Below are 23,767 nucleotides of genomic sequence, written 5' to 3'. Positions count from 1 at the left end.
ACCAAGGGGTAAGGTTCAGACTTCCCTACTCCACAGTCCATTTGTTCTGATCCCAAACTACCTCTTTAAATGTACTTCCCAGATTTCTAGATTTACCTGCTTTTCATTTACCATGATTCTCTCACTTCTGCTTACACCACTTTTCCTGTGTTCTCTAACTGGAATATTGTTCCGACTCCTCTTCACTTTTACAGATCCTTCCTTGCTCCCCAGAATGGCTCCAGTCCCACCTGCTACAGGCAATTGTCCTTATTTCAGGCGACATTGATCACTCCTTTCTCTGAATATACACCACTCATTTGTTTTATAACTCTGCTTTGAATGTTCAGGATTTACTCTTTTTTTTTAATGTCAACTTCTTTTTTTTTTTTAAGCTTGTGTTTTATTTTTGGGGGGAGGTAATTAGGTATTTAATTATTTGTAACAGAGGTACTGGGGATTGAACCCATGACCTCATGCATGCTGAGCATGTGCTCTGCCTCTGAGCTATACCTTCCCCAATTCTTTTTTTTAAAAGGTGTTTTTAAACATCTTAACATCTTAAACCACCCTCCACGTAAGCTGACAGGGATGGTATGTCTATATTGTCCTTTTATTCTTGCATTAACTTAAAGTTGCATAGACAGTAGCTAAATGTAACCATAGAAATGTATATTGATTGCTTCAATTCTACCCTCGGGTTTGCACAATATAAAACTCAGCCTTGTCATCTCTCCTAAACTGCTCTGATAACGACATCACTCTTCTTGATCACATCAAGATGTGATTAGGATAAGCCTAATCCTTTGGTGGCCCCCAAAAGAAGCAAATGCTTTTATGCGTGGTTTCCAATCTAAGAGTAGCATACGGTTCCAGTGAAAACTGAACAGAGCAAGGCATTTTTTTCCAGGGGCACAAAAACACGCATCGGAGCTACCAAAATGGCCAGCAACTCCATCTATTTCTATAGACTTCAGAAATGTTTGCAAGTTACCTTTTATGCAGATGGGCTGTTTCCCCGACCACTCTCCATCCCGCTGGCAAGTCCTCATCTCATTGCCACTAAGAACGTACGAGTTGTTACAAAAGAAGGACATGACGGTGCCAATTTTTGCATAGCGCCCTTCCAGGAGCCCGGGGCCTCCTGTCACCCTCTTGTACCCATTGACTGGCCCCCCAGGGTCTGAGCAGTTTCTTTCTTCAAGGCCTAAAAGTGAAAATTAAAGAAAAGGAGAGCTATTAAGAGTCTGAAGTATTCCATTTTAAAATCGAATCTTTTCACGTTTCATTTAATTAAAAACACAGTGACATAGAGCCTGCTAACGATGGCACTCAAAGGAATTACCAAGAGAAAACTCATAATAGAAAATGCACACATTGCACATATCTTCCCCTTGTTTTAATGATTTTATACGTAAACTGAGATGTGTCTCATTCCATAAATAAATACATTTGACACCGCAGCGTCTCTTATATGGTCATGATCATTTTTTCCCATTTTTTCCCTCAAACTGCAGTGGGAGCTGGGCAGGCCTGGACAAAATACACATTTTGCCTAGATTTTATGACCAGCATACAAGGGTTATTGTTTTTCAGTGTTGTAATAATCATTTCCTGTGTTCCCTAAAGCTTGGGCAATTAAACTAGACTCTTCAATTTCCTATGTGCGTTGTACCCAGACAGTGGAACAGATTAGAAACAACAGTACATATATGAATTTGGATTTTATATTTCATCTGCAGGAACATCAGTGTGTTGAAAGTTGTAGATAAAAAACACTAGAGGACAATATAAATTCAGAGATACAACTAATTTCCCTTGATCTCCGAATATAACTTTCCATCTAAATATTTAACAATATTCATTACAAAGACATCTGTATTCTCTCTTTATTTAGAATAAAACTGGCATCACCAGCTATTCTGAGCACTGAACAGGCCATTAGATAAATCCTAGAAACATTCTATCAGCTAGATGACATATTTTTCCCAAATGGATCATGGCACAATACTGAATATTCCTCGCCTACAGACACAGGGTAAGTCCCCTGAGAGTCTGGGTACCAGTCACTCTATCAGCCTCCCTCGTCTCTTTTTAATCATTTTTCCCAAGACCCAGGTTCATCTGTATAACACCATCCCCACGCAATACAATTATGCATTGGACATGCTTTTCTCCCTGTAACTGTCCCGATTATCTTTCAAGCAACTTACTTGCTTGCCTCCAGGCAAGAAATGAATCTCCATTTATATAACACCTCTAAAATATTTGAGAACTAAAAATTAATAGAGTTTCCTATGTGTAATATTTTGAGCTTGTTAATCTTGACCGAGTTACTGGCTTGTCTGGTCTAAGAGTGCCCGTCCGTCATGTGACAGATAGATGATGTCAGTGACACTCTGTGCTCTTGGTCATGTAATATGAGCAGTTTCCCTGGTGTTGACTCCAAAGCCCCATTTTAAGTGTAGGAAAGAGACCTCGCCAAGTGAGCTGTTTAAAAATACCGAAATGGTACAGGGAGGCCAATGCATGTTTTGAAGCTTCAAGTGGACTCAGAAAGTCCCAGTGCTTGTATTTCCAGGAATCCCTCTATGATGTGGGAAGAAGAGGCAGAGATTCAGGGATGGGGCTACCTTCTTACAGTACAGCCTCATTCAGTGCTGAACATGTAGCCCGGAGACAACCCACAGACTGCAATCGTCTCAAAAACACACTGTGTTTTACCCGCAAGTTTTAGAAAATGAAATTCATTGCCAACATAAAAATCAGAGGATTTCTCATAAAAGTCTGTGCTACTGGCTTCTGACAAAATTCAGCTCTGAAAACTCTGGGGCTGTATTCCCACAGGGCAAGAATCAGCTGGTGTGGGGAGGAGATCTCTGCTTAGATGGGAGCCACGTTCTTCCTTTGGCTACCGCCCCCACCAGCTGCTTGACCTTGGCAGATACTTGGCATCTGTGGCCAGTTAGGCTATCAAAGGGCAATGGTTTGTGTAATTTAAGTGCAATTCCCCTTCCATTGTGAGCTTTGCTTGTTAGAACTCATGGCCAAGGAAGACTGGGTGATACTTAGGACCAGTGCTGGAACACTGGAAGAATCTAAACTAGCCTCTAGCCACATCAGCTTTGGCAGAAGACAAGAAATCACTTCTACTGCCTGATCAATGGGTTTTTCTCCTCTTTGAAGTCCTTTCATGGTCCACTAGGCTCCCACCCCATGATTTCCTATGTACAGGATTCCCATGCATCATATTTCTATGACATTGAATGTAGGTTTAACTGGCAGGAACCTTGGAGAGTTCTCGAGCCCTTAGAGATAACAAAGCCTCAGGACAATTCAGGTTGTGTCTCTCACTGAAGAGGCTTTAAGAGAAGATTTAAATATAAACGGACTTAAGATATCCAAACATGTCTGCCCAATGTTGAGGAATTCTGCCATATTTCTTTAATTCTTAAATGGCTATTTCTTTATAACGTGACATGTCTGAAGTCAGGTCACATGTATATTTTTCTTGTAATGTTTCTTTACTCCCAAATCCCCAGAAAAGCTATAATTAAATCAATGGTGCACCTTAAACTTGCTAAAATCTTAGAATGGAGAAATATTATTTGGTTTTAAGTTATGCTCATGAAATGTCACCAGGATTGAGCTGAATGATGCTTCCTAGTGAGGGTTCAAAAGAAGGCAAGTCTACGTGGCTGAAATTCAAGAGGAATGCAGATCAGAAACAGATTTATAAAGGATTCAGATAATGCAGTTTTATGACACTACTTAAGAATAAATAGGAAATAAAAGAGAAACTTGAGAACTTCAGTAGAAAACAGGAAACTTTAAAAAAAATAACCAAAGGGGAAATCTAGAACTCAAAAAGTCACAACGACAGAAAGTAAAAACTCAGCACAAACTCAGAGTTTAATAGCAAACCAGATATGGCTTAAGAGTATCAACAAACTGAAATATAACCTGAAAGAAAAACATTCAGAACAAGGTCCAAGAGACAAAAAGATGAAAATGTACAGGAAATTGTAAGGAAAATGTGCAGTGAGATTCATAAATACATGTAATGGGCATCTCAGAAGGAGAGAGAATGGAGTAAAACCAATATGTAAAGAGATAGTAACTGAATTTTTCCCGATGAAAGACATCAACCTACAGATTTACCCAGTCCAGATAAATAGGAAGAAAACCACACATAGACATATCATAAAAAACTGTTAAAAACCAAAACCAAAAGAAAAAAAAATCAGAGCAGCTAAAGAGGGGGGAAAAAAGACTGGAAAAGTGTACTTTAAGATAATTACAGTCATCTCTGGCTTGTTAACACTGAGAATGTTTTTTGCTTCCTTATACTTTTTTTTTCCAAGTTTTATAATCAGAAAATGTAACCATAAAAGTTTATTATTTTTGTTGTTTCGGTTTCTGTTATTATTATTTTTTAAAGTATCAGGCAAAATGGTTTGGGTCCTCCCCACTAAGACTATAAATCTAACATTGTCTTCATGCTTTTTTTGTGTGTTCCCATACTCTCTCCACTCCATGCAAATCTCTTTACCATCTTGCATAATTATAGAGTAATCCAACTTCCCATGAATTCAGATTTAAATGAGTTTGTCACTAGACTCTGGTGGAAAAATAATGGCCTCCAGGATCAGATAATCATGTGGTTCTCAGTGTCCAGAAGAAGCACACAGCGGGTGTTCAGCTAATGTCTGCTTGTGGGAGGAAGGGATAAAGGCTAAAACATATTCATTTTTCCACTTAATAAACTAGGACCTGGGAAAATTAATTAATCTCACCAAGCCTTGCTTTTCTCACCTGTAAAACAAGATAATAACACTTTTCCAGCTGGGCTGGTTTTGAGGAGTAATTTAAATTACACATTATTTGTTTGTTACTTACAAGCACCCAGTTGCCTTTAAAAATCAACTCCCCAAATTCATACACCTTAAAGAAAAACCCATAAAGAAATCTAAAGGGCTAATATTGAGTCTGTTCAAGTATAAAGCAATATTATTTGGTCTCTTGGTAATGTCTACACATGATAGGCTTCCCGACCTGGGTCTGGTGTGTTGATTCAGACTTCTGGGTACCAACCATAGTCTTTGTACATTCATCTACTTTAATCCTGGGTAATGAAGACTTAAAATTATATTCCTGTATCGAACATCCCCTGGGCATTATTCTCTCTTCCCTCTCATTTATTTCCTGTACTTTTCAAAGCTGTACACTCTCCCACAATGCTTTTGAAGAGGATTCTAAGACTTCCTCTGTGCATCCTTTCCTCTCCCGGTTTAGACATCTACCTGTTGGGTTCATAGACCATCTGCATCTCATCAGAGCATCGCCCCAGGGTTAGATTTCAAAACTATCTCTTTCTTCCCCGTGTGGGTTCTCTGTTTAGAAACCTTTGTATCTCCCCATCGAGCAGATTCATGATTCTCACTATTCGATTTTTCAAGAGCTTTGGGTTTCATTTCCCCTCAGTGGGATGGATGTTTTCACACAAAGCCAAAGTAGAATATAAAACATCTGCATCTCCGGTGTTAAGGAGCATCAACTCCTGCTCTGCTAAGTAAAGTATTTCATGATTAGTCACAAACATCACATCGTTCTGGTACCTTTGGGACTCAGCCCAGAGACATAAACACATTAAGTTTAGCATAACTTTATGTGCTATTTTGCGGACGAAAACAGTCCTTGGGACGCATTTCTCTGGGATGTTGTCTCAGATAAACATTAAAGAAAGGTCTTCTCTCCCTTGCCTTCTTTATCTTTTCCTCAGAGCAACAGTATTAGGCAGTTTGTGGTGATAACACTTTACAGAGGATAACTCGATGGCTTTGGGATGGCTCGAGTAGTGATCACTGCTGGTGCCCCACTCAGGTCTCCTCATCCTTCCGCCAGCTCAGCTTCTACACGTGTGCTTTGCTGCTGTGAGCTGGCACCTGCCACCTTCCGAGGACTGCCCTTGGGCGTAGGCACCATCTTGCCTGTATGAAGAGCTGAAAAATTCCTAGATATGTGTCCCCTCATGCCCACCCCAGGGCTGCCTGCAGCCAGTGACTGATGGGTGTGGGAGAACAAAAGCCCTGTTTCTCTGGTTTCTTGAGGCGTAATCTACACTTCCCAGCATGCTACAGGATCGGGCGGAGTCTGGGAGTTCAGTTGACATCACTCTTGCTTGGTTTCTTCCTCTTTCCTCTTTTGCTTCCCCAGCTCCCATATTGGCTGATCCTGGGAAGACTTCCTTTGAAAAATCACTTAGATTCAAATGCTTGGCTCGAGGTCTGGTTTAGAGAGAAACTCAGCTAAGACAGCTCTGCTGTTTTCTCAGCCCTGGGCATCAAGCCCCTCACACCTCCCAGCATGGCACTGGGAGGTGATAAAACCCTAGAGAGGCGGTTATGTCAGCCCTGGGCATGGAGCCCTGTCTGCCTTTCAGCACTCCTGGGAGATCTTGGGGAGGGTGGTGGGCAGGGCAACTAGAAAAGCCACATCTCTTCAGAGGGTCTCCAGCCTCCACGGATCCTCTCGGGCTCCAGGCCAGTCCGACGCCAGCAGGGCTGTTTTGGCCTAACGGGATCAGGTGCTCTCAGACAATGGATTTCCTCAAACTAAACAGTGTAGATCCAGAATCCGCTGTCCAAGGATGCTCCCTGCCAATCTGGTGCTGTCTGTGTAAAGCCAGGGACCTCTGACAATCCTGGGGTACGGAGGAGGAGGAGACCTCAGCAGTGACTGAGACTGGACTTCTCACAAGCCTAAATCACGGGCCTTAGAGTTGGATTTGAGTTGATTTAAAGAAAATAAAGTTGTATCTTTTTCTCCCCTGATTGATACACTAAGATTCTCTTACATACTTGATATAAGGCGGCAAAGATGGCTGGGTCCAGAAGACCTATAAGAAATGGACATGATGATGGAGACATCAGGGACATGTCAGGATAATGCAGAGACTTTTTAAGGAAAAGCAGCTCTGTGGCGCACGCAAATGATACCTGCTGGTCAGATCAACTATACTGACCATGACAAAAGGAAGTCCACACTCTTCATCCCTAATTTAGGGAGTGGACCCATTCCCCTAATAATCACAAAACCCAGGAGGCAGATCCGGCTGTGGCGAGAAAACAGATCTCTTGTTCCATTACATCACTTTCCACTAGGATATCCTTGTTCACAAAGTATCTTTTTATGAATGAATCTAGAGTTTCAACACGCTACACCACACTTCATGAGTATCTGCCTTTTCCTTTTGCTTTGGTCTCGAAGCTATATGTTCAAATTTGGAGACAAGATCTAGGAAAAGGGACCAAAGAACCCAAACTCTGCTCTGCCTCCGGGAAGCCTAGCGTGTCTCTCTGTAGAGGAAGATGGGTGACGTGCTGGTGGCTACTGATTTCGTTGATTAATTTCCCTGCACTATTCACTCAGTGGGCAGCTCCTCTGTGGCCAGCAGAATCAGGCATTGACAGATGTGTTTCTGTATGTTTAACATGGAAATTTTTCATTTACACCCAGACATCTCAAGGCCCTCCCCAGGCTCACTTAAGCACTTATTAAAAATCGTTTGAGGCCTTCCTTCCAATTACTTATTCCCCAAGTCTTCAGGAGAATGCAGAGATGTATACACATAATTTTTTTCATTAGCACCATTTCATGCTAAATGACTAGTGTCTTTATTAACTTTGCTTTGAAAATTACATCTGAACATAGGACTCTAGTCAAGGAATAAAGGAAAGGTAATCACTGGGGCCTTCAGTGAATTTAAATCGGGTGTGGGGTCTCAGCAAAAAATAGCCAATCGTAGTAGCTGACTGCAGTCTGGGTTGCATCAAAGATGCCATCGGGTACAATCAATTTAACTGGGTTGATACCACTTAGCTTTCTGTGTCGTCTGAAAGAAAACCTCTTAATCTACCAGTGGGAACCTGGGTGGAATGGGACCAGGTTCTAATTTAGATGCTTCTGCTGAGGATAACCACTGGGGGTTTGTGGGAAGCCGAGCTCCCAGTTTCATCACATGTGTGTCCTCCCTATGATACTAGACAGAATTGTTAACACAGAGATTACCATTTAACCAGGGTACATGTTGAAGTTAACGCAGTGAGAAGCTGATCAAGGGCACAATCAGTTAGGAAAAGTGAGGCATTAGCAAAGGCCCAGGGGTGCTTCCAATAAGGAAGCAGCCACTTTCTAACCCCTGTCTGAAAAACGCTAGATCAAAGAGATTGACAAAATCCTTCAGAAGATCTTAAGTCCCTTGGGAGGTATTATTGGCTCTTTCTACAAACATTAGTGAAGTCCCACTCACTTCTACCACCCCACCCGAGAAAGAGCTGGGCTGGCTCTTATATACAGAGAAGAGCGTTTGTGTGTGCGTGCGTGTGTGTGTGTGTGTGTGTGTGTGTGTGTGTGACAGAGAGAGAGAAAGATCAATTCTTGGGTCTAACTGAATCTTTTAAAACCAATAATACCATCATATTTTGAGCATCCTTTCAACAATGCAGTCCTGAAATATATGATATTTAGCATTGATCAAAGGTTAACCCAATGTTTTAAAGAAACAACCAAATGGTGACATAGCTGACCTGAGCTCTGCCCCTCTATTAAGTTAGCTCCTCAAAGACATACTTTCACGAAGTATTTCAGGTTGGGTTCTTCCAGCAGCAGGCTGGGAGACAGGGATTTGAGTGCAAGTAGCTTATTTAGGTAGCGATCGCAGGAAGGACCAAAGAAGTAGTGTGGCAAAAGTAAGACAGGGAAGTTCACATTATCAAGAAAGTTACTGCTGGGGGCAACTGAGGTTGAATGCCATTGGGAAACTCCAGGAGACAGTGCGGAATATGCCTCAGAGTTATCCCACCTACAGAGCAAGGGATATGAGTTACTACCTACAGACCACCTTCAACCATTCGTTGAAGGATGATGGGGTGAACGCTGATTCCTCAGCACCTCCTGTCTTCCCACGTATATGAGCCAGTGGGCCCTGAGAGCTAGGGAGAGCCCTTAGGCAGAGTTGCAGGAGCGCAGGGCTGGAATTTGGTGGATCGGCACACTAAGTTATGGTGTGAGCACAGGGGAGCTAAAAGGATCCAGTTTTTAAGAAATATTTGTTACAATGAAGATTAAACTTCTGTTATTCGCAAAACTGAAGTAAAAAAACATTTGCCCAGCACCACCTTTAGGTAAGGAGAGGGAAGGAGTAGGGGTTATAATTAAATGGACAATATTTGCATCACCAAATGAACTTGTGCTCCCTTTCATTTAATACACAATTAGAGCCATACCAGCTAAGACATTTCCCTTTTTGCCTTTGCTGCCAGGAAACTCAGAATCAGAGCCATTTGAGGCTGATCATTTCATCTGATGCAAATGTTGAACTTAAATCTCTCATCTCATCCTAGTGCTCTCCTTCACTTTTTCTTGTCGCACTTCCAAATTGTTTTACTTTATTATTTATACCCTGCTTGCTTTCAGAAATGGTTTGATGTGGTTTACAAAACTGCACCTAAAAAAAGCATATGCTTCTTTCTCAAATTTTATATAAATGAAATACTTATGGTAGCGAGGGAGCCACCTTAGTTAAAAAACTAAAGGTACTACTCAGTCCCTTTCATAGGAGATGGGTTTCAGAGCTGTAAGATTATCTGAGAGTCCCAGGAAGAGAAACAGATCCACAGTCAACAACAGTCATTACCCCATTATCTAGCTGGCAGTACAGGCTGGGGTGTTAGTCTCCATTCTTAACATACTCTTGGTATCCACCCATTCTCACTCATCACCAAAATCAAGGAAGCATTTTGAGACAGAATTTCAGCTCTGTTTGCAAAAGGCATTAAGTTTCTCTTTGGGACTTTGTTCATTCTGGACCCTGACTGAATATGAGACCAACACCCAGAGACAACCATTGGATGGGCTCTCATCCCTCCCTCACTTCTTCCTGCTCAGCTTGTATCTGAGTCTGGTGCCTCTGGACCAAATACCTTTCACTTCCACAAAGGTCTCCCCCAGGAATAATGACACCAACTGGTGATATAACCTCCCACTGAAAACCCTTTTTATCCCTGTCCAGCCAATGGAATGCTGCCTCCCTGGTGTTTTCCAGCCCTCCAAGGTTGTGAATGAGACAGTACCCATGTGAAATTATACTTGGACTGCCCACACTGCTCTTTATTCATCTGGCAGCAATTTGGAGGCTGAGGCTTACAATTAGCTATTTGATCTTAATCAGTATTGTCCTTGGCTCCTGGCTCCTGGTACACGATGTCCTTCGAATACCACTTTTCTGATGTTTGGATGGCCTATTTCATTAGCCAGCTGAAACTCGCTGTGCCTAAGAGACAAGTCAGCTTCAATACATCTTAAGAAAGTCTTGGTCATTCGACTTTTGTTCAAAATCAACCTGATACATCCTCATTTGGTAGAGTCGATAGGTACCCAATGTAACTATAAAACATAGCTGTTTTCTACCCAGTGGATGTGCTCAGTAAGACTGCTTAGGGCTCCCACAAATCTCAGAAGGTTTCTAAGTCCGCTCCTGGGGATGGGGGTGGGAGTTGGGGTAGGTGACAACAATAAACGACTAGGGGAAACGTCCTCCAGCGGCATTCACAGTCGACTTTTCAATTAAAAAAAATATTCACAGTGAAAATGACCCAAACAAGACAATTCTATCCTATTTAGCCTTGGGGATGAACAGAATGAACTTGCAGAAGCCTCCTGAGCTACTGAGCACATTGAGCCCTAAGAGATTCCACCAACTTAATCATTCTCATCACCACCGTCACCATCACCAAAGGCCTTACTAGGGAAAGATGCAGCCAGGAAATGTATGGCATGACCGCTCTCTTCTGCACCAGAAGAAGGCCAAGACTGACATTGTTTTGTGGTTCTGCCAAATGGAAGGAAAATGTAGAGCCCTTCCTCATCTCCCCAGTGCCTGGTACCTAACTGATACTCAAAAGTGTCTGGCTGGATGAGTCTGCAAAGTGGGGAGGATGATAGTACCTACCCCAGGGGGACGTTGTGACAATTAAAGGAGATGTCACATAAAACACAGAGCCCGGCCTATATTGAGAACAGTGAGAATAACTACTTTTGTTATTTTTAATACTTGGACACCCACACTGCCTTGTGTTTTGCAGAGAGGAAGCGATCATCTTCAGAAGGAGGGTGAGGGACAGGCAGTGAGCGCCCCACAAGGCAGGGGCCTTTAAGGACAAGCTGGGGCTCTGCAGCCTTCGTCAAGGGGCTGGAGTCAGTCTCCGGCTCTGGGATGGCAGGGATGTTCGTTTCCGTCAGGATTAATTCTGCTTTGCCCTCAAGTTCTTCTACTCTTTGCATTTCCCTCCCGCTACTCGCCACAGGCATCCAGTCCATCCCAGCTCTAATGAATTACCTCTTAACCCAGAACCAAAGCAAAATCTACCCCCTGCAGTAAGTCCTGCCTCAGTGACCTCATCTGCCAAAGCACAAGCCGAGAGGACCCTGACCAGGAGCAGGCACGCGGAAGCAAGGTCTCGGGAAAACAGCGGTGGGTCTGGCCCATTTCACACTGCTGGCACTCCATCCCAAGCTCTGGGAGCCCGTCTGACTGGAGGGCTGTATATGAGGCCTTGCCTGTCCTATTATTTGGCTGGAGCGCCATCCATAACTAAAACGACTGCTGATTAGCAAAATGCACCCCCTATAAGCCAACCCCAATCATCTCACCTTGAATGAGAAGAAGCAATGCCTTGGTCTTAACCCCTTAACCTCTTGGTCTTAACCTCTTAAGGTCACAGGCCCACAGAGCCCAGCAGAGTGAGAGCGAAAATGTCAAAAGTTCTCTGTAGACTCAGATTTACCCAATAAGGAATGATCCAAATGAAAAGGAAACTTTCCCCTGAATTATACAAACAAATATCTTGATAACCACATAAGGGCAGCTGTGTTCAGTGACAGCTTTTGCTTTCCAAATGCGATGGCATCCCACTGAACACGCTAAGAAGGATGGCAGAGATTAATCTCCATGTTAGGGAGGAGAGCAGACAGGAGGCTCAGGTCCAAGGACGTGGTTAAGAAGTGAGTAGCCCACTAGTCATCTTCCCAGGGTTCCTCCCAACTCTGAAGGCTCTGGGTTATCAACTGCTGGTGGGTAACAACCACGGATTCCCCGGGACTGTTTTCCATGGAGTTATTCCTACACCCCTCATCCTCTCTCAAGCCAGACTGTGTATTCGCTTTTCTATTCTGGTGATCTAATAAAATATGTGAGGGATGCTCTGGAACCTTGGCTTCCTACATAACCACAGGGGACTGACATAGAGCATTCTCCATGTTAAATGAGTGACTATTAAAAAACTCCATGAAAATGATATCACTTATATGTGGAATCTTAAAAAAAAAAACAGAAATGAACTTACTTACAAAACAGAAGCAGACTCACAGACATAGTAAACAAACATGGTTACAGTGTGGGGGAAGGATGTGGGAAGGGATAAGTTGGGAGCTCGAGATTGGCAAATACTAATTACTGTATATAAAACAGATCAACAACAAGTTTATACTGTATAGCGCAGGGAACTATATTCAATAGCTTGTAGTAAAATATGATGAAAAAGAATATGGAAACAAATATGTGTATGCATATGTATGACTGAAACATTATGCTGTACACCAGAAACTGACGCATTGTAAACTGACTATACTTCAATACAAAAATAAAAAATTTAAAAAAACCCTGAGAAGAAAGGAGGCTGACCAGATAGCATGATGCATGGGGCAACCTGCTCTGGAGTTCCCCAATCCAGTTCCCCCCGATCTTCCTCCATTTATCATCTTTAACAGCCCACTCTCCTGGCTGTCCTGGCAACAAAGACTCCTCATCCATCACGCCAGTGTGTGTGTCCTCCCCTGGGATCCAGGGTTTCTTTATGACAATGGCATCGCAGTGTCTAGCTGTCGTTTAAAAGCAGCTCTTTCTTGCCTGGATGCAGGTGTACCGGGAGTCATACTTCGTGTCTGGCAAGGAGTCAGGAGGAACAGTTCACAGAGAAAACTTAGAAAATCCTGGAAGAATCTTAAACCCTGGGACCCTGAGAAAGGTTTGTCATGACCATCCAGTTTGTAGAAACTGGTAGTTACCCTAATCCCTTATCTAGAGAATCCCCCATTTTCTGCCAAACATTTAAAGGGCCACGTGGGGCCAGAAGCAGTGATGAGAGTAACTGTTTCTATTAGTCAATTCAGTGCCTTATATGAATCATCTCATTCCATCCCTGCTACTACCCCTGATAAGTACTTGATAATATCTTTCTGGAATGTGTAAGTGGAGAAACTGAGACTCATAGGAGATAAATGACTTGTTTGAGATTTACCAGGCTGGTAAACTGCAGGCTTAGAGTCCAACCAAGGTCTTTCTGTAGAGCCCTGCCTGATCTCCCCAGTGCCAGGTACCAAGCTCTTCATCCTTGGCTGCACCATCTCATGGTGGACAAAGGTACACCTGTCTTCCATACATTAAGGATGAAACAGGCCTTTAGAACTGTGGAAAAAGTAACTCCATTTTTAAAATGCCTCACCTGAGAGGTCTTAGAACATTCTGCATGAATTCCACCAAGCCTGAGACACGTTATTTATCTGTGACGGGAGAGGCGATTGTGACCCTTCGGGTCTTAGCTGCATCAGTGCCAACGTTTCGGTGAAAACCCGAAGTTCCCAATCCTTTATTCGGATGGGAAATGCGGGTGGCCCCTTTGAAGCCTCAGTGGAAAGTGGGCCTCTCCTCCTGGGCCCTTTTCTTCCCAGTCCTTGGGACAGGCTAGTGGGAAACCTTCTGATGCTCCAGAACCCAAATGAATCCTGAGACACCATTTTTCTTTAATTGGTGGAAGCCGATCTGTTTTGTTCCAAGGCGCGTCAGAGCCGGCAGAGTGAGCATTGTGCCCGAGACTCAGCCCGTTTCATCTCCCTTCATTAGGATGCAGGGGGGGCAGCCCGGCCCCGTCAACTGGGCCAAGGAACAAAGGCAAGATGGAAACTGGAGCGGGGCAATGAATCCCTTGCTCTCCACTTTTCCAAAACAAGATTCCGACCATTTACTCAAGAACTCATTTTGTCCTTGTGTTCCATACAAAGAAACAGGAAACTTCAGAGGGAAAAAGGGGCCCCAGTCTCTTACAGGGTGGCCCAGGAAGGCTGGGGTCATGGAGGGTGCTGGCAGGAGGTGAGCTTGGTCCCAGAACTTGGGGGCCCCCTCCCCCTTTTTTTTTTTTTACTCTCAGAGGAGGTCACCTGGGAGCAGGGCAAGGTCGTTCCTCCTTGGGAAACAACTTAAGGAGAAGGCTGGGGTCGCTGCCCTTGCAGGCGGACCTCGGGGCTCTCTCACTCTCTAACTGAACAGGGCAGACCTCTGTTGACTGTCTTATTCCTTATCTACCACCCCACAAAATCTGAACGAGACATCTGCCCTCAGACCCACAGAATTCCTTTAAAAATAAGTCTATTTCCAGCTTGACACGGCTAGACCCTAGTTTCTGACATGCATGTTCTAATTCTTATTTTGAGGACTGGTGTTTATAATGGCTCATCCTGTAAATTGGTAAAATCTTCTGGTGACCATTTTGGCAACAGTTCTCAAAAGTTTAAATACATGCACCCTTTGAACTAACAGTTCAACCCTTGGGAACTTATCTTACAAAAATACTTCTACATATAAACAAAGAAACACGTTAGGATATTCACTATAGCTGTCTGCAGCACAGTAAAAATATTAGCCATGATATCAAGTCCATCTTAAGGGATGGGACAATTATATGATTGTATAGATCCAAATAATGGGGTCCCTCAGCAGTCATTTTCAAATGAGGGAGATCAACATGGACTGACCTGGAAAAAATATCTATGAAATGAGTGATGAAAATACGTTGAAAAATTATATGTATACTTTAATCCACTTCTGTTTAAAACAGGGTTTCCCAACTGGAGCTCTACTGACCTTTGGGCTGGATCACTCTCTGTGGTGGAGGCTGCACCGTGCATGGGGGGATGTTTACCAGCACCCCTGGCCTCTACCCCGCTGAAGGCCAGTAGCACACCACTCCCCCCTGCTGTTACAACAACCAACAAAGTTTGCAGTTTGCCGAAAGTCCCCTGGGGGTGGGAGTGGGGGACAAAATCACCCCCTCTTCACTGAGAACCACTATTCTAAAATAATGACATATAGACAATCTAGGTTTGCACACCACAGACAAAAGTTTGGAAGTTGACAACAGTGGTTCCTCTGGGAACCAGGATTGGTCAGAGCAAACAAGGTTCTCTTTTTATTCTATACACTTCCCTGTTGTTTGATTATTTTTACAAGTATATATTTCTCCTGTAACTCAGTAGAAAATCTATTTCTATTCCACTTGTCCTCACAGACATACACAAAGACAGAGAATAGTCAATCAGGATGCTCTAGGAAAGAGAGACATGTGGGCCTCCCCTGGAAAGGGAAGTCCTTTGAGAGAACTGGATGATGGGACAGGATGGGAACCAGAGCTCATCAGTCCAGCCTCTGGAGCCTCACCAAGACACGTGGCGAGAATGGTGTCTGAGAGATGTTGACCAATGTGGGATACACGGAATTCTGGCCTCTGGTCTTGAATTTGATGGGGACCAGTGCCTTGCACCCTGTACTTCAAATCCATGATTTGCTAAAAGAATCATCTATCTTTCCACAAAGACTTAAGAGAGCAGATCATTAAAGCGGCAACGACAAACTGGTTTCCCCTCATCAGATTTGGCGCTACATAAATAAAAGATGGAATTTTCATTAAAATTTGCTTTGGCACCTTTAAAGCCTTTTTTTAAAAACATGTGCCTCATCCAATGTGGGCATTTCAGAGTTTGGAGAATCCCAGAATCCTTGGATTGCTTGTTAATTTTGAAAGGATATTCTCCAGGGAGGTTTTTTCAGTTGTTTGAGATCCTAATGAGAAAAACAATAAAGTCAAGCTTTTTTTTTTCTTTTTTCTTTTTCTAGATGATAGACTGCTCTGGAAAAATGGTTAGGGTTTATACAGAAATTACACGGTGAACTGCCGCAGCCAATTGTGATGATTTCCTTATGGAGTTAGTCAGAATTCTTGCTAAATTTCCTAGAAGGAAAAACAAACCTAAATCTTATGGAAAATAACCAAACATTTGGACCCCCACGTGGATGCCAGCTAATGGCATATCAGATATCCACCACCAGTATCTTCACCCCGTCACAAGTACAGGGTCCTTCAGGGAATTACACTGACATTTTGAGTCCAAAAGTGATTTGAGACAGTGAATTACGTTATGAATCAGTTCATAATGACATATTTTACATTCTTTTTATCATGTTTATTTGTTTTGCTTTATTTTTTTTTTTTTCCTGGATAGAATAACAAGGCCGAGGAGTCAATTTTTGGCTCAATAGCTACTCATAAATATTTTAATCACAACTTTTGGACCAATTTCCTTTCCTCTCCCCACCCCCACCATTTGACTCAGCTTCTTAAAGACATTTTGATGAATTTGCTGATTTTTTTTTACCTCTCTCCAATTTTACCTTTGGTTATCAAAGCCCCAATACCATACAGTTAGTTCATCAAGAATTTAAGCCTTCCTCTTTTTCTTTTTTCTTTTTATTCCCCTTCTGAATCTAAAGGCTAGAGCTCAGGATTCACCATTGTCAAGCCTCCAGAATCACTCTCTATCCAAATTTTTGAAACAAAGGGGAAGCAGCATTTCTCTTCTCTGCCTTGCACACACAGCAGACTTAAATGAGGCAGCAACCACGAAGCAGAACATCATTTTCTAAGCATCCGGCATGATCTCACTCAGGTCAGCTGTGCCGCCCCAAAGCAAGGGATGCTTTTAGTAGAATGCAATCACACTCAAGGACACACTACTGAAACCAGATTCTGTCTGCACTGTTTGCAAGGATAATTCATGAAATTAATTGAAAGATGCATGAACTTTATGCAATGCTGTCAGACCAGGCCCTTTCTATACAGGATGACCACAAAGTTATGCGTGCGTGCCAGCTAGAAGTGATGGTAGCAGACAGTCTTGGTGCTCTGTCTTTGGATGCCCTTCACCTCCCCTCCCCGGCACCATCTATATTCTGTTACTTCCAACGGCCTGCAACTACCAACTCTTCGATTGCTCAAGGGTTAATGGAACCACTCTCACACACGCATAGGAAGTCAAGCATGTCCTCCTATTTGCCCAAGGCACCCCTCAGCCAGTCACTGATTGCAGTTGGAATAGGAAAGCCCAGCTGTCTGCTTTAAAGCCAGGACACCCTCTGAGATGTACTTTACATCCCAGATTCCACTATCTATTGCCACTAAGGCTGGGATGTTGCCTGAAGTCACGCCTTTGCTTGGCTTCCTTCCCTTCCAGCCCAGCTTCCCCACCCCTTACTAGCTTCTCCTGAAGGCAGGTCCTTAATACATCACCTGCACACACATTCTCTTGTCAGGATCTGCTTCAGGAAAGCCCCCGTCTAGGTCATTATCTCTCCTCCTTGGCTTTCCCCCAAATTTTGATTCTTCTTGTTCTTCTGCACATCTCATTCCGTGCAGACAGCTGTAGTCTGTGACACCTGTTTTTAGGTCTCAAACTTCTGTTCGGACCCCATGTCATACACAGGGTCTTGGTTACCAGAGACCCTGGATAAGTGACTTCTGATCATTGTGTTTAAGCTCCTCTCAGCCAATGGCACAGTCCTGGGCACTGCACCACTGAGCTGCGTGCCACCTGATGCCGCCATATGCAGTGGTCAGCGTGTACTCTTCCCAGGGGCAAAGATACATGTCAGATACATGTTCTAGTTTCTCTAATCTAGAAAAAGCTGGAATCTAACATTAGAGAAGAGTCATGTCCTGTCTTTCAAGAACATGAATTAGAAATGCCTATCTGCTTTGGAGTGAATCATTTCTTTGAATTCCTTTCTTCTTATTTCTGCTGCTTGCTTGACCTCAGCTTACCGAGCACTACTACTGATCTGCTTTTGACTTCTGTCTGTAAGAATGGGAAAGCATGGGTGACCCAATGGGGCAGCCAGGATATGGCTCAGGCAGGAGGTGGTGGGGGACCTGAGTGGCTACAGCAGAAGGGGAGCTGTCCCAGAGATGATGTGTGGCTCTCCACTGTTGGCAGATTTCTTTCCTCTATGGCTCTCCTGTGCCGCACCGCCTCCCGTAGCCCCATCGCATCCCAGGCCTGCCCAAGAACTACTAGAGACACACGGACCTTATCTCCCAACTCAGGATCAGTTCCTTCAGAGAACGACAAGGTATGATTTCTCCAGCATCTCCATAGAACTCAGTACAAAGTAGTCCCTCTTTAATATTGCTTTGTCTATGACTCATTTAGCCTGGTCTCGTATTTACAGGATGATCATGAACTTTGTCATCCAATTCAGGACACCTGAGCACAAAACAGCATACTGTTAATAAGCATGCCCAGACAAAAATGCATCAACAGGGACTGTCCCTGGGAAACGGGCTCGTTGTCACCCTACACATTTATCATCACCAGTGCAGGGCTCCAGCAACACAATGAATGGTGCCCTGGAGCATGACTCCAAAACTCAGATCATGGGAAGGACAGGGAGTTCAGACTCTGGGCCCCAGGAGAGTTTACAATGGTGGCTTTCTGCTGTTGATCCTTTCTCAGTGTTTTTGAGCTCAGAATATTATTGGAAGCCACTAAAGGTATATCTTGTTGAAAGATATTTGCAGCAGGTGAGGGCAAACCTGAGTGATTGCAGATATCCTGACTCAGAGGCAGCCCGGCCCTCTTGAAATCCACTCAATGGGGGTGCACAGGTTATGCGCCATCTTGGACAGACTGTCCTAGACTCCAGGATACAACACACCCCGCAAGCTCCCAGAACCCTCTCCACACCAGCCCCATGTGACGCCTTAACTCCCACCCCGGGGGCACACTCACGGTTTTCACAGTGCTGCCCGGTGTAGCCTGCCAGGCAGGCACACTTGTAAGATCCGGTGCTGTCAAGGAGGCAGGTGCCGTCATGGAAACAAGGGGACGAGGAACACGCTGTAAGAGAGAAGGCAATTTCTTTAAGTGCCACTCTGCAGTGAGTCAGTTTCTTCAAGCCTGGAGTCTGGACCAGGGTTTTTGACTCGTCTCTTAAAGTCCTCTTGCAAAAAAAATTTTTTACTCCTTTTCTTGAATTCATATTGCCATTGTTTGAGACTGCCTAAAACAGGTACTCGTTACCTGTCAAACGCTGCTGATTTGTTGTTTTCCAAGACCCTAGAATGACGCTCCATTCACCTATAGTCTGAGGCAGCACAAAACAACAAAAACATAAATAATACAAACAGGAGCACCCCGGGATTAAGGCAGAAGCACACTTCGCCCCCTCCCGTGGGGACTCCTCAGCCTGGGGGAGCTTGAGATCATCTTTTTTCAAGGATGCTCAGCATCCTGGGTACTGAGGGAAAGGAACTGGAAAATGGTCTTTGGGACACTGTTGAAAGCGTACACAAGAATTTCCAAATGTGCATTCTGTAAACAGTAGTCCCTTGAGATGTTGAGAGGTATGGTCACAGATAAGGTAGGGAAATGCTACGGTGTTAGATGACCACTGACCAGATTTCTTTACTTCTCGAAACATTTGAACTTCACAGAACATTCCACGCTCTTATGTGCATTGTGAATTTCTAAGAGCGCATGTAATGTTCCACCTTTCACTGGTTTTTTTGACCTGTCAGACTGCTTTTTACAGAGCGTCCCGGGAACCACTTTTCTACAGAGAACACTTTGGGAAACACTGGTCTGCTTGTTACCCATCAATCCCACGTTCATTTACCCGGGTGTAGAAATGTCTCACCGGGCCAGGTCCAACAAGCCTGAACTGAGTGCTGGCTCTGTGTAAGTCATGGTAGAGACACAAAGATGAGCAGGAGATCCAACTCATCAGATCAAAGCTTTTTGACAAAAGGCACACAATGACTCCAACCTGAAGCACGATTCACTGAGTGTTAGAAAAGAGAGAAAATGCTACACTACATTCAAAACAGGGCGAAGCCACAGCCCATGGGAGCAAGGGGAAAGGTTTAACAGAGGAGGAGAAACCTGACAGGGCCCAAAGGATGGGACGTGCAGGTGTGGGGGAGGTGGCTTCAGTCAGGGGGAATGATTGGAGCACAGGTGGGACATACCTGGTGTTTGCGAAACGGGAAGTGCTCTGTCTGACTATTGGACAACGCAGATCAGAGTTCCCAGAGTCCTCCAGGGGAGGCTGAGAAAGAAACCCTCCTGACGCTCCCCTCAGTCACAAGCTGGAGAGCCATCACCACCTCCAGCTGGCTTCCCTGACTGCCATAAGCAGCCACAGACGCATCTCAGCCTCACCTGGCAGGCTGTCACCCAGGGGCAAGGCTTCAGCCACAGGCGGACTACACCTCAAAACAAAGCATCTGGAACGCCCAGGAGATTCCGGGGAGGAGGCGGGCACGCAGATCACGGGAGCAACTGCTGAGAGCTCGTGCACGTGCGGGCACATTCTCAGGGGCAGCAGGTTGGCAAGGGTGGGGGGCCAGCTGGTCTTGCCGAAAGGTTGGGGCTGGAGAAAGACTGACTCCACTACCACCTGCCCCCTTTCCTGAGATTTCTGTATCATCCCTTCCATAGGGAGGCGCTGATGGTCAAAATGCCAGTGCAAAATTTTTAATTCAGTATTAAAAAAAAATAAAACATCAAGCTGGAATTTATTTTGTGAAACCTGATGCAGTCCAGTCTCAGAGGAGAAAGAGCTGATGTTTTCTTGGGATTAAGCATTTTGGTCAAATCTGACTTTCTAATGTGAGCGAGACAGGAGGTAAAAGTCAGACGCGGAGTTACTCACAAAATAAGTGGCATTTCCTGTGTAGTCTAAGACTCTGAACACCTATCTGAAAGATAACAAGGAAGGCTGGGGGCAGGCCTGGGGCAGGGCAGCTATGAGGGCCTCCTATGTGCAGACACCGTGCTAAGGTCAGCACCTGTTCTGTCTCGCAGAGCCTCCTTAATGAAGCAAGAGCTATGGTTACACGTTTATTCACTGATAAGGAAACTGAGGCCCGGAGAAGCAGAACTTGTCCAAGGTCACACAGCTTAATCTTCCAGAGATCTAAAGCTAATGCTCTTAACCCTGAGAGCCCAAAGTATAAGCTCAGAGTCAAGGTATGCAAATTCCTGTTTCCATCCCCATAGCTGTGTGACCACAGACAAGTTACTTGGCCTCTCTATGCTTCAGGGTCTGCACAAGGGAGGGAATAATTCCCAGCTCTGGTTCTGGTGAGCATTTCTGAACTATCCCCTGCCATCCCTCTCCTCCTTCTTATTGTGTAGGTTGCTTCTGAGAACCCGGCGCGCTGGGTTTTAGCAAGGCTGGGTGGGGAGAAGGGAGCACGTAGGAAGGAAAGATTGTCAGGAGCGCAGCCAGAAAATGCTGCATTCGTCTCCCTGGCCCCCACCTGTGATCTCCTCAAAAATGGCATGGAAGCCGTCGAAGTTCTTGGAACCATCTGAGTGGAAGAGGACGTGGAGGGAGGAGCCCGTGCTTCGGATGGGAGCTGGCCGCTCGTTGCCACAGAAACGCCTGATGATCTGGCTGTCGCTGCTGTCCCCGTCGCGGACCTCCACATAGTCGTACTGGCACATGTAGTCAAACTCCAGGCTCAACATGACAAACCTGTGGGTGCAGAGGGTGACACAGGAAACAGGTGGGCCCCCAAGGGTCCTTAGGCCCCTGGGCAACTTCAGGGCCAGATGATCAACAGTTTTTGGGAGAGTGGTGCCACTGGCCAGAGCTGATAGAAAAATGATCCAGGAGGACTTGAGGTCAGGTGAATTTCTTCTAATGTGTGTAGGTGTCCTGGGTGTGTGTCTGTGTGTGTACATGCATGCCCAGGTGAAGGGGGCGCCATGTGCCATTCACAGTCTCTGCACACACTGGCACCTCTTCCAGGGACACGTTTCCTCCCAGACTGCATGGCTGCTTCCTTCCTATCCTCAGGCCTCAGCTTAAATATTCTCTCCTCAAAGAGGCTTCCCTGACAACTCTTTCTAAAGAAGGTCCTTTGTTCTATTCATAATGTGTACACAAATTTTAATTTCTCATATTTATCTCCTTGACTTTGGGAGTGTGTGTGCCCATCTCCTCCTCTAGACTGCAAATTCCTTGAGGGTACAGTGCGTCGTCTGTCTTATTCCACCATGGTTTGTGCCTAACACAGCGCTTGGCAGATAGAGACACTAAGCAGACATTGTTGAATACACAATGGAATGGATACTCTTTTGTATTTTCACAGCTGGTGAGTAGAAAAGTGCATGTTGTCTTGCAAGGCTGAGTAAAGGGAAAAACTCTCTGCACACTCTTCTGTTCAATGAAAAGATCAGAAGGTAATGATCTTCTTGGTAGCAATGATTCTCACCCCAGAGGGTAGAAAAAGTAGCACCAGATCAGAATTTCAGAACTGAAGGAGAGCCAGTGAATCTGTGATTCCCTCAAAGGGGTCTTGGGTTTGGAAATATTGGGATGCATCAGATCAAAAAGGCAGAAGACAATCCTAAGCTCCCAACTCCAAGAGATGGGAAGAGGCAGCCACACCCCAGGGCAAGAAAGGAAAAGGCATTTTTCAGAAGATTCCCAAGGGAATGCCTGAGTATCGAGTCCACAAAATGTCCATCTGTATCTTCTCCCTGACATCTGGGAGAAGTAGGAATAGACAGAAAACTCAGAACTCCAACCTGAAAAGTTGAGACTAGTGCTATTTCTACCACCTTGGGTAAAAACTTCAAGTGCCAGAGTTAGAGAACAGTCAGAATATTCTAAATGCTCTTAGAGGTCTTACTGAAAAAAGTAAACAAATAAAAAATAACTGAGTGTGACCAGTGTTTATGTTACAAAAATTTTTATCACAAAACCTTTTGTAAAGGAGTGTAAATCCTAGTAATTATACTTTGTGAAACACGAGGTAGCATGTAAGGACCTGACTTCTCATCCAGACGCCACCACTAACTCACTGAGGGCTTTGAGCGATCAATTCTTCCTCTGAGCTTTGGGGTCTTAGTCAGGAAAGGGAGAGGAGGGAGGGGCGAGGGGAGGAGTGGGGACAAGGCTACCACCCAGTAGAGATCGTGGCTTTTTCTGAAACTGGAACATGAGACATTGCAACTTGTATTTACATTCATATGTTCATTCATTGATTCACTTATTCAACCCATATTTGTAGCAGGTCAGCTCTGTGTCAGACGCTATTCTAGGTGCTGAAAGCAATGCCCCAAATAGACACAGTGCCTACCCTCACAGAGCTCTGATTTGGGAGACAGACAATAAGCAAGGAAACCACAAAACAAGGGAATTCCAGAGAGTGTTAAGCCCTATGAAGAAAATAAACTAGGTAAGAGCATAGAGAGTAACTGGGGAGGGTAAGCTTTTCACATAATGCAGTCAAAGGAAGACCTCTCTGCAGACACGATATCTGAGCAGACTCTTAACTGATGAAATGGAGCCAGTGATGCAAAGGTCATGGGGAAGAGCAGTCCAGGTAGGGGAATCTGTAAGTGCAAAGGCCCTGAGGCAGTCATGAGCTTGGCACATTTGAGGGACTGAAAGAAGTCAGGGATGCTGCAAGGTGGTGCTTATTGGGGAGAGTGGTATAAACTGAGGTTGGCGAGGAGAGCAGGAGACAGATCCTGTGTGGTGAGGAGATCAGATTTCATTCCAAGGCCAACAGGAAACCCCTGGAAGGTTTCAACAACAGAATAAGGA

General features: G+C 44.5%; 1 protein-coding gene across 2 annotated transcripts in view; it reads right to left on the bottom strand.

Moving 5' to 3' along the window:
• PAMR1 (peptidase domain containing associated with muscle regeneration 1) overlaps window positions 1–23,767 on the bottom strand; it is a 148,215-nt gene that overhangs the window by 8,129 nt on the left and 116,319 nt on the right. For both annotated transcript variants that reach the window (XM_074372172.1, XM_010964673.3), the window contains 3 exons: window positions 21,468–21,685; window positions 18,934–19,041; window positions 974–1,186 (listed from right to left, as the gene is read on the bottom strand). In XM_074372172.1, coding sequence (XP_074228273.1) covers window positions 974–1,186; window positions 18,934–19,041; window positions 21,468–21,685 — 539 coding nt within the window. The remainder of the gene's footprint in view (window positions 1–973; window positions 1,187–18,933; window positions 19,042–21,467; window positions 21,686–23,767) is intronic.

Source organism: Camelus bactrianus, chromosome 10 (genome assembly GCF_048773025.1).
Source record: "Camelus bactrianus isolate YW-2024 breed Bactrian camel chromosome 10, ASM4877302v1, whole genome shotgun sequence".
Classification (NCBI taxonomy): Eukaryota; Metazoa; Chordata; class Mammalia; order Artiodactyla; family Camelidae; genus Camelus; species Camelus bactrianus.
This window is presented reverse-complemented; position numbering and strand designations above follow the sequence as displayed.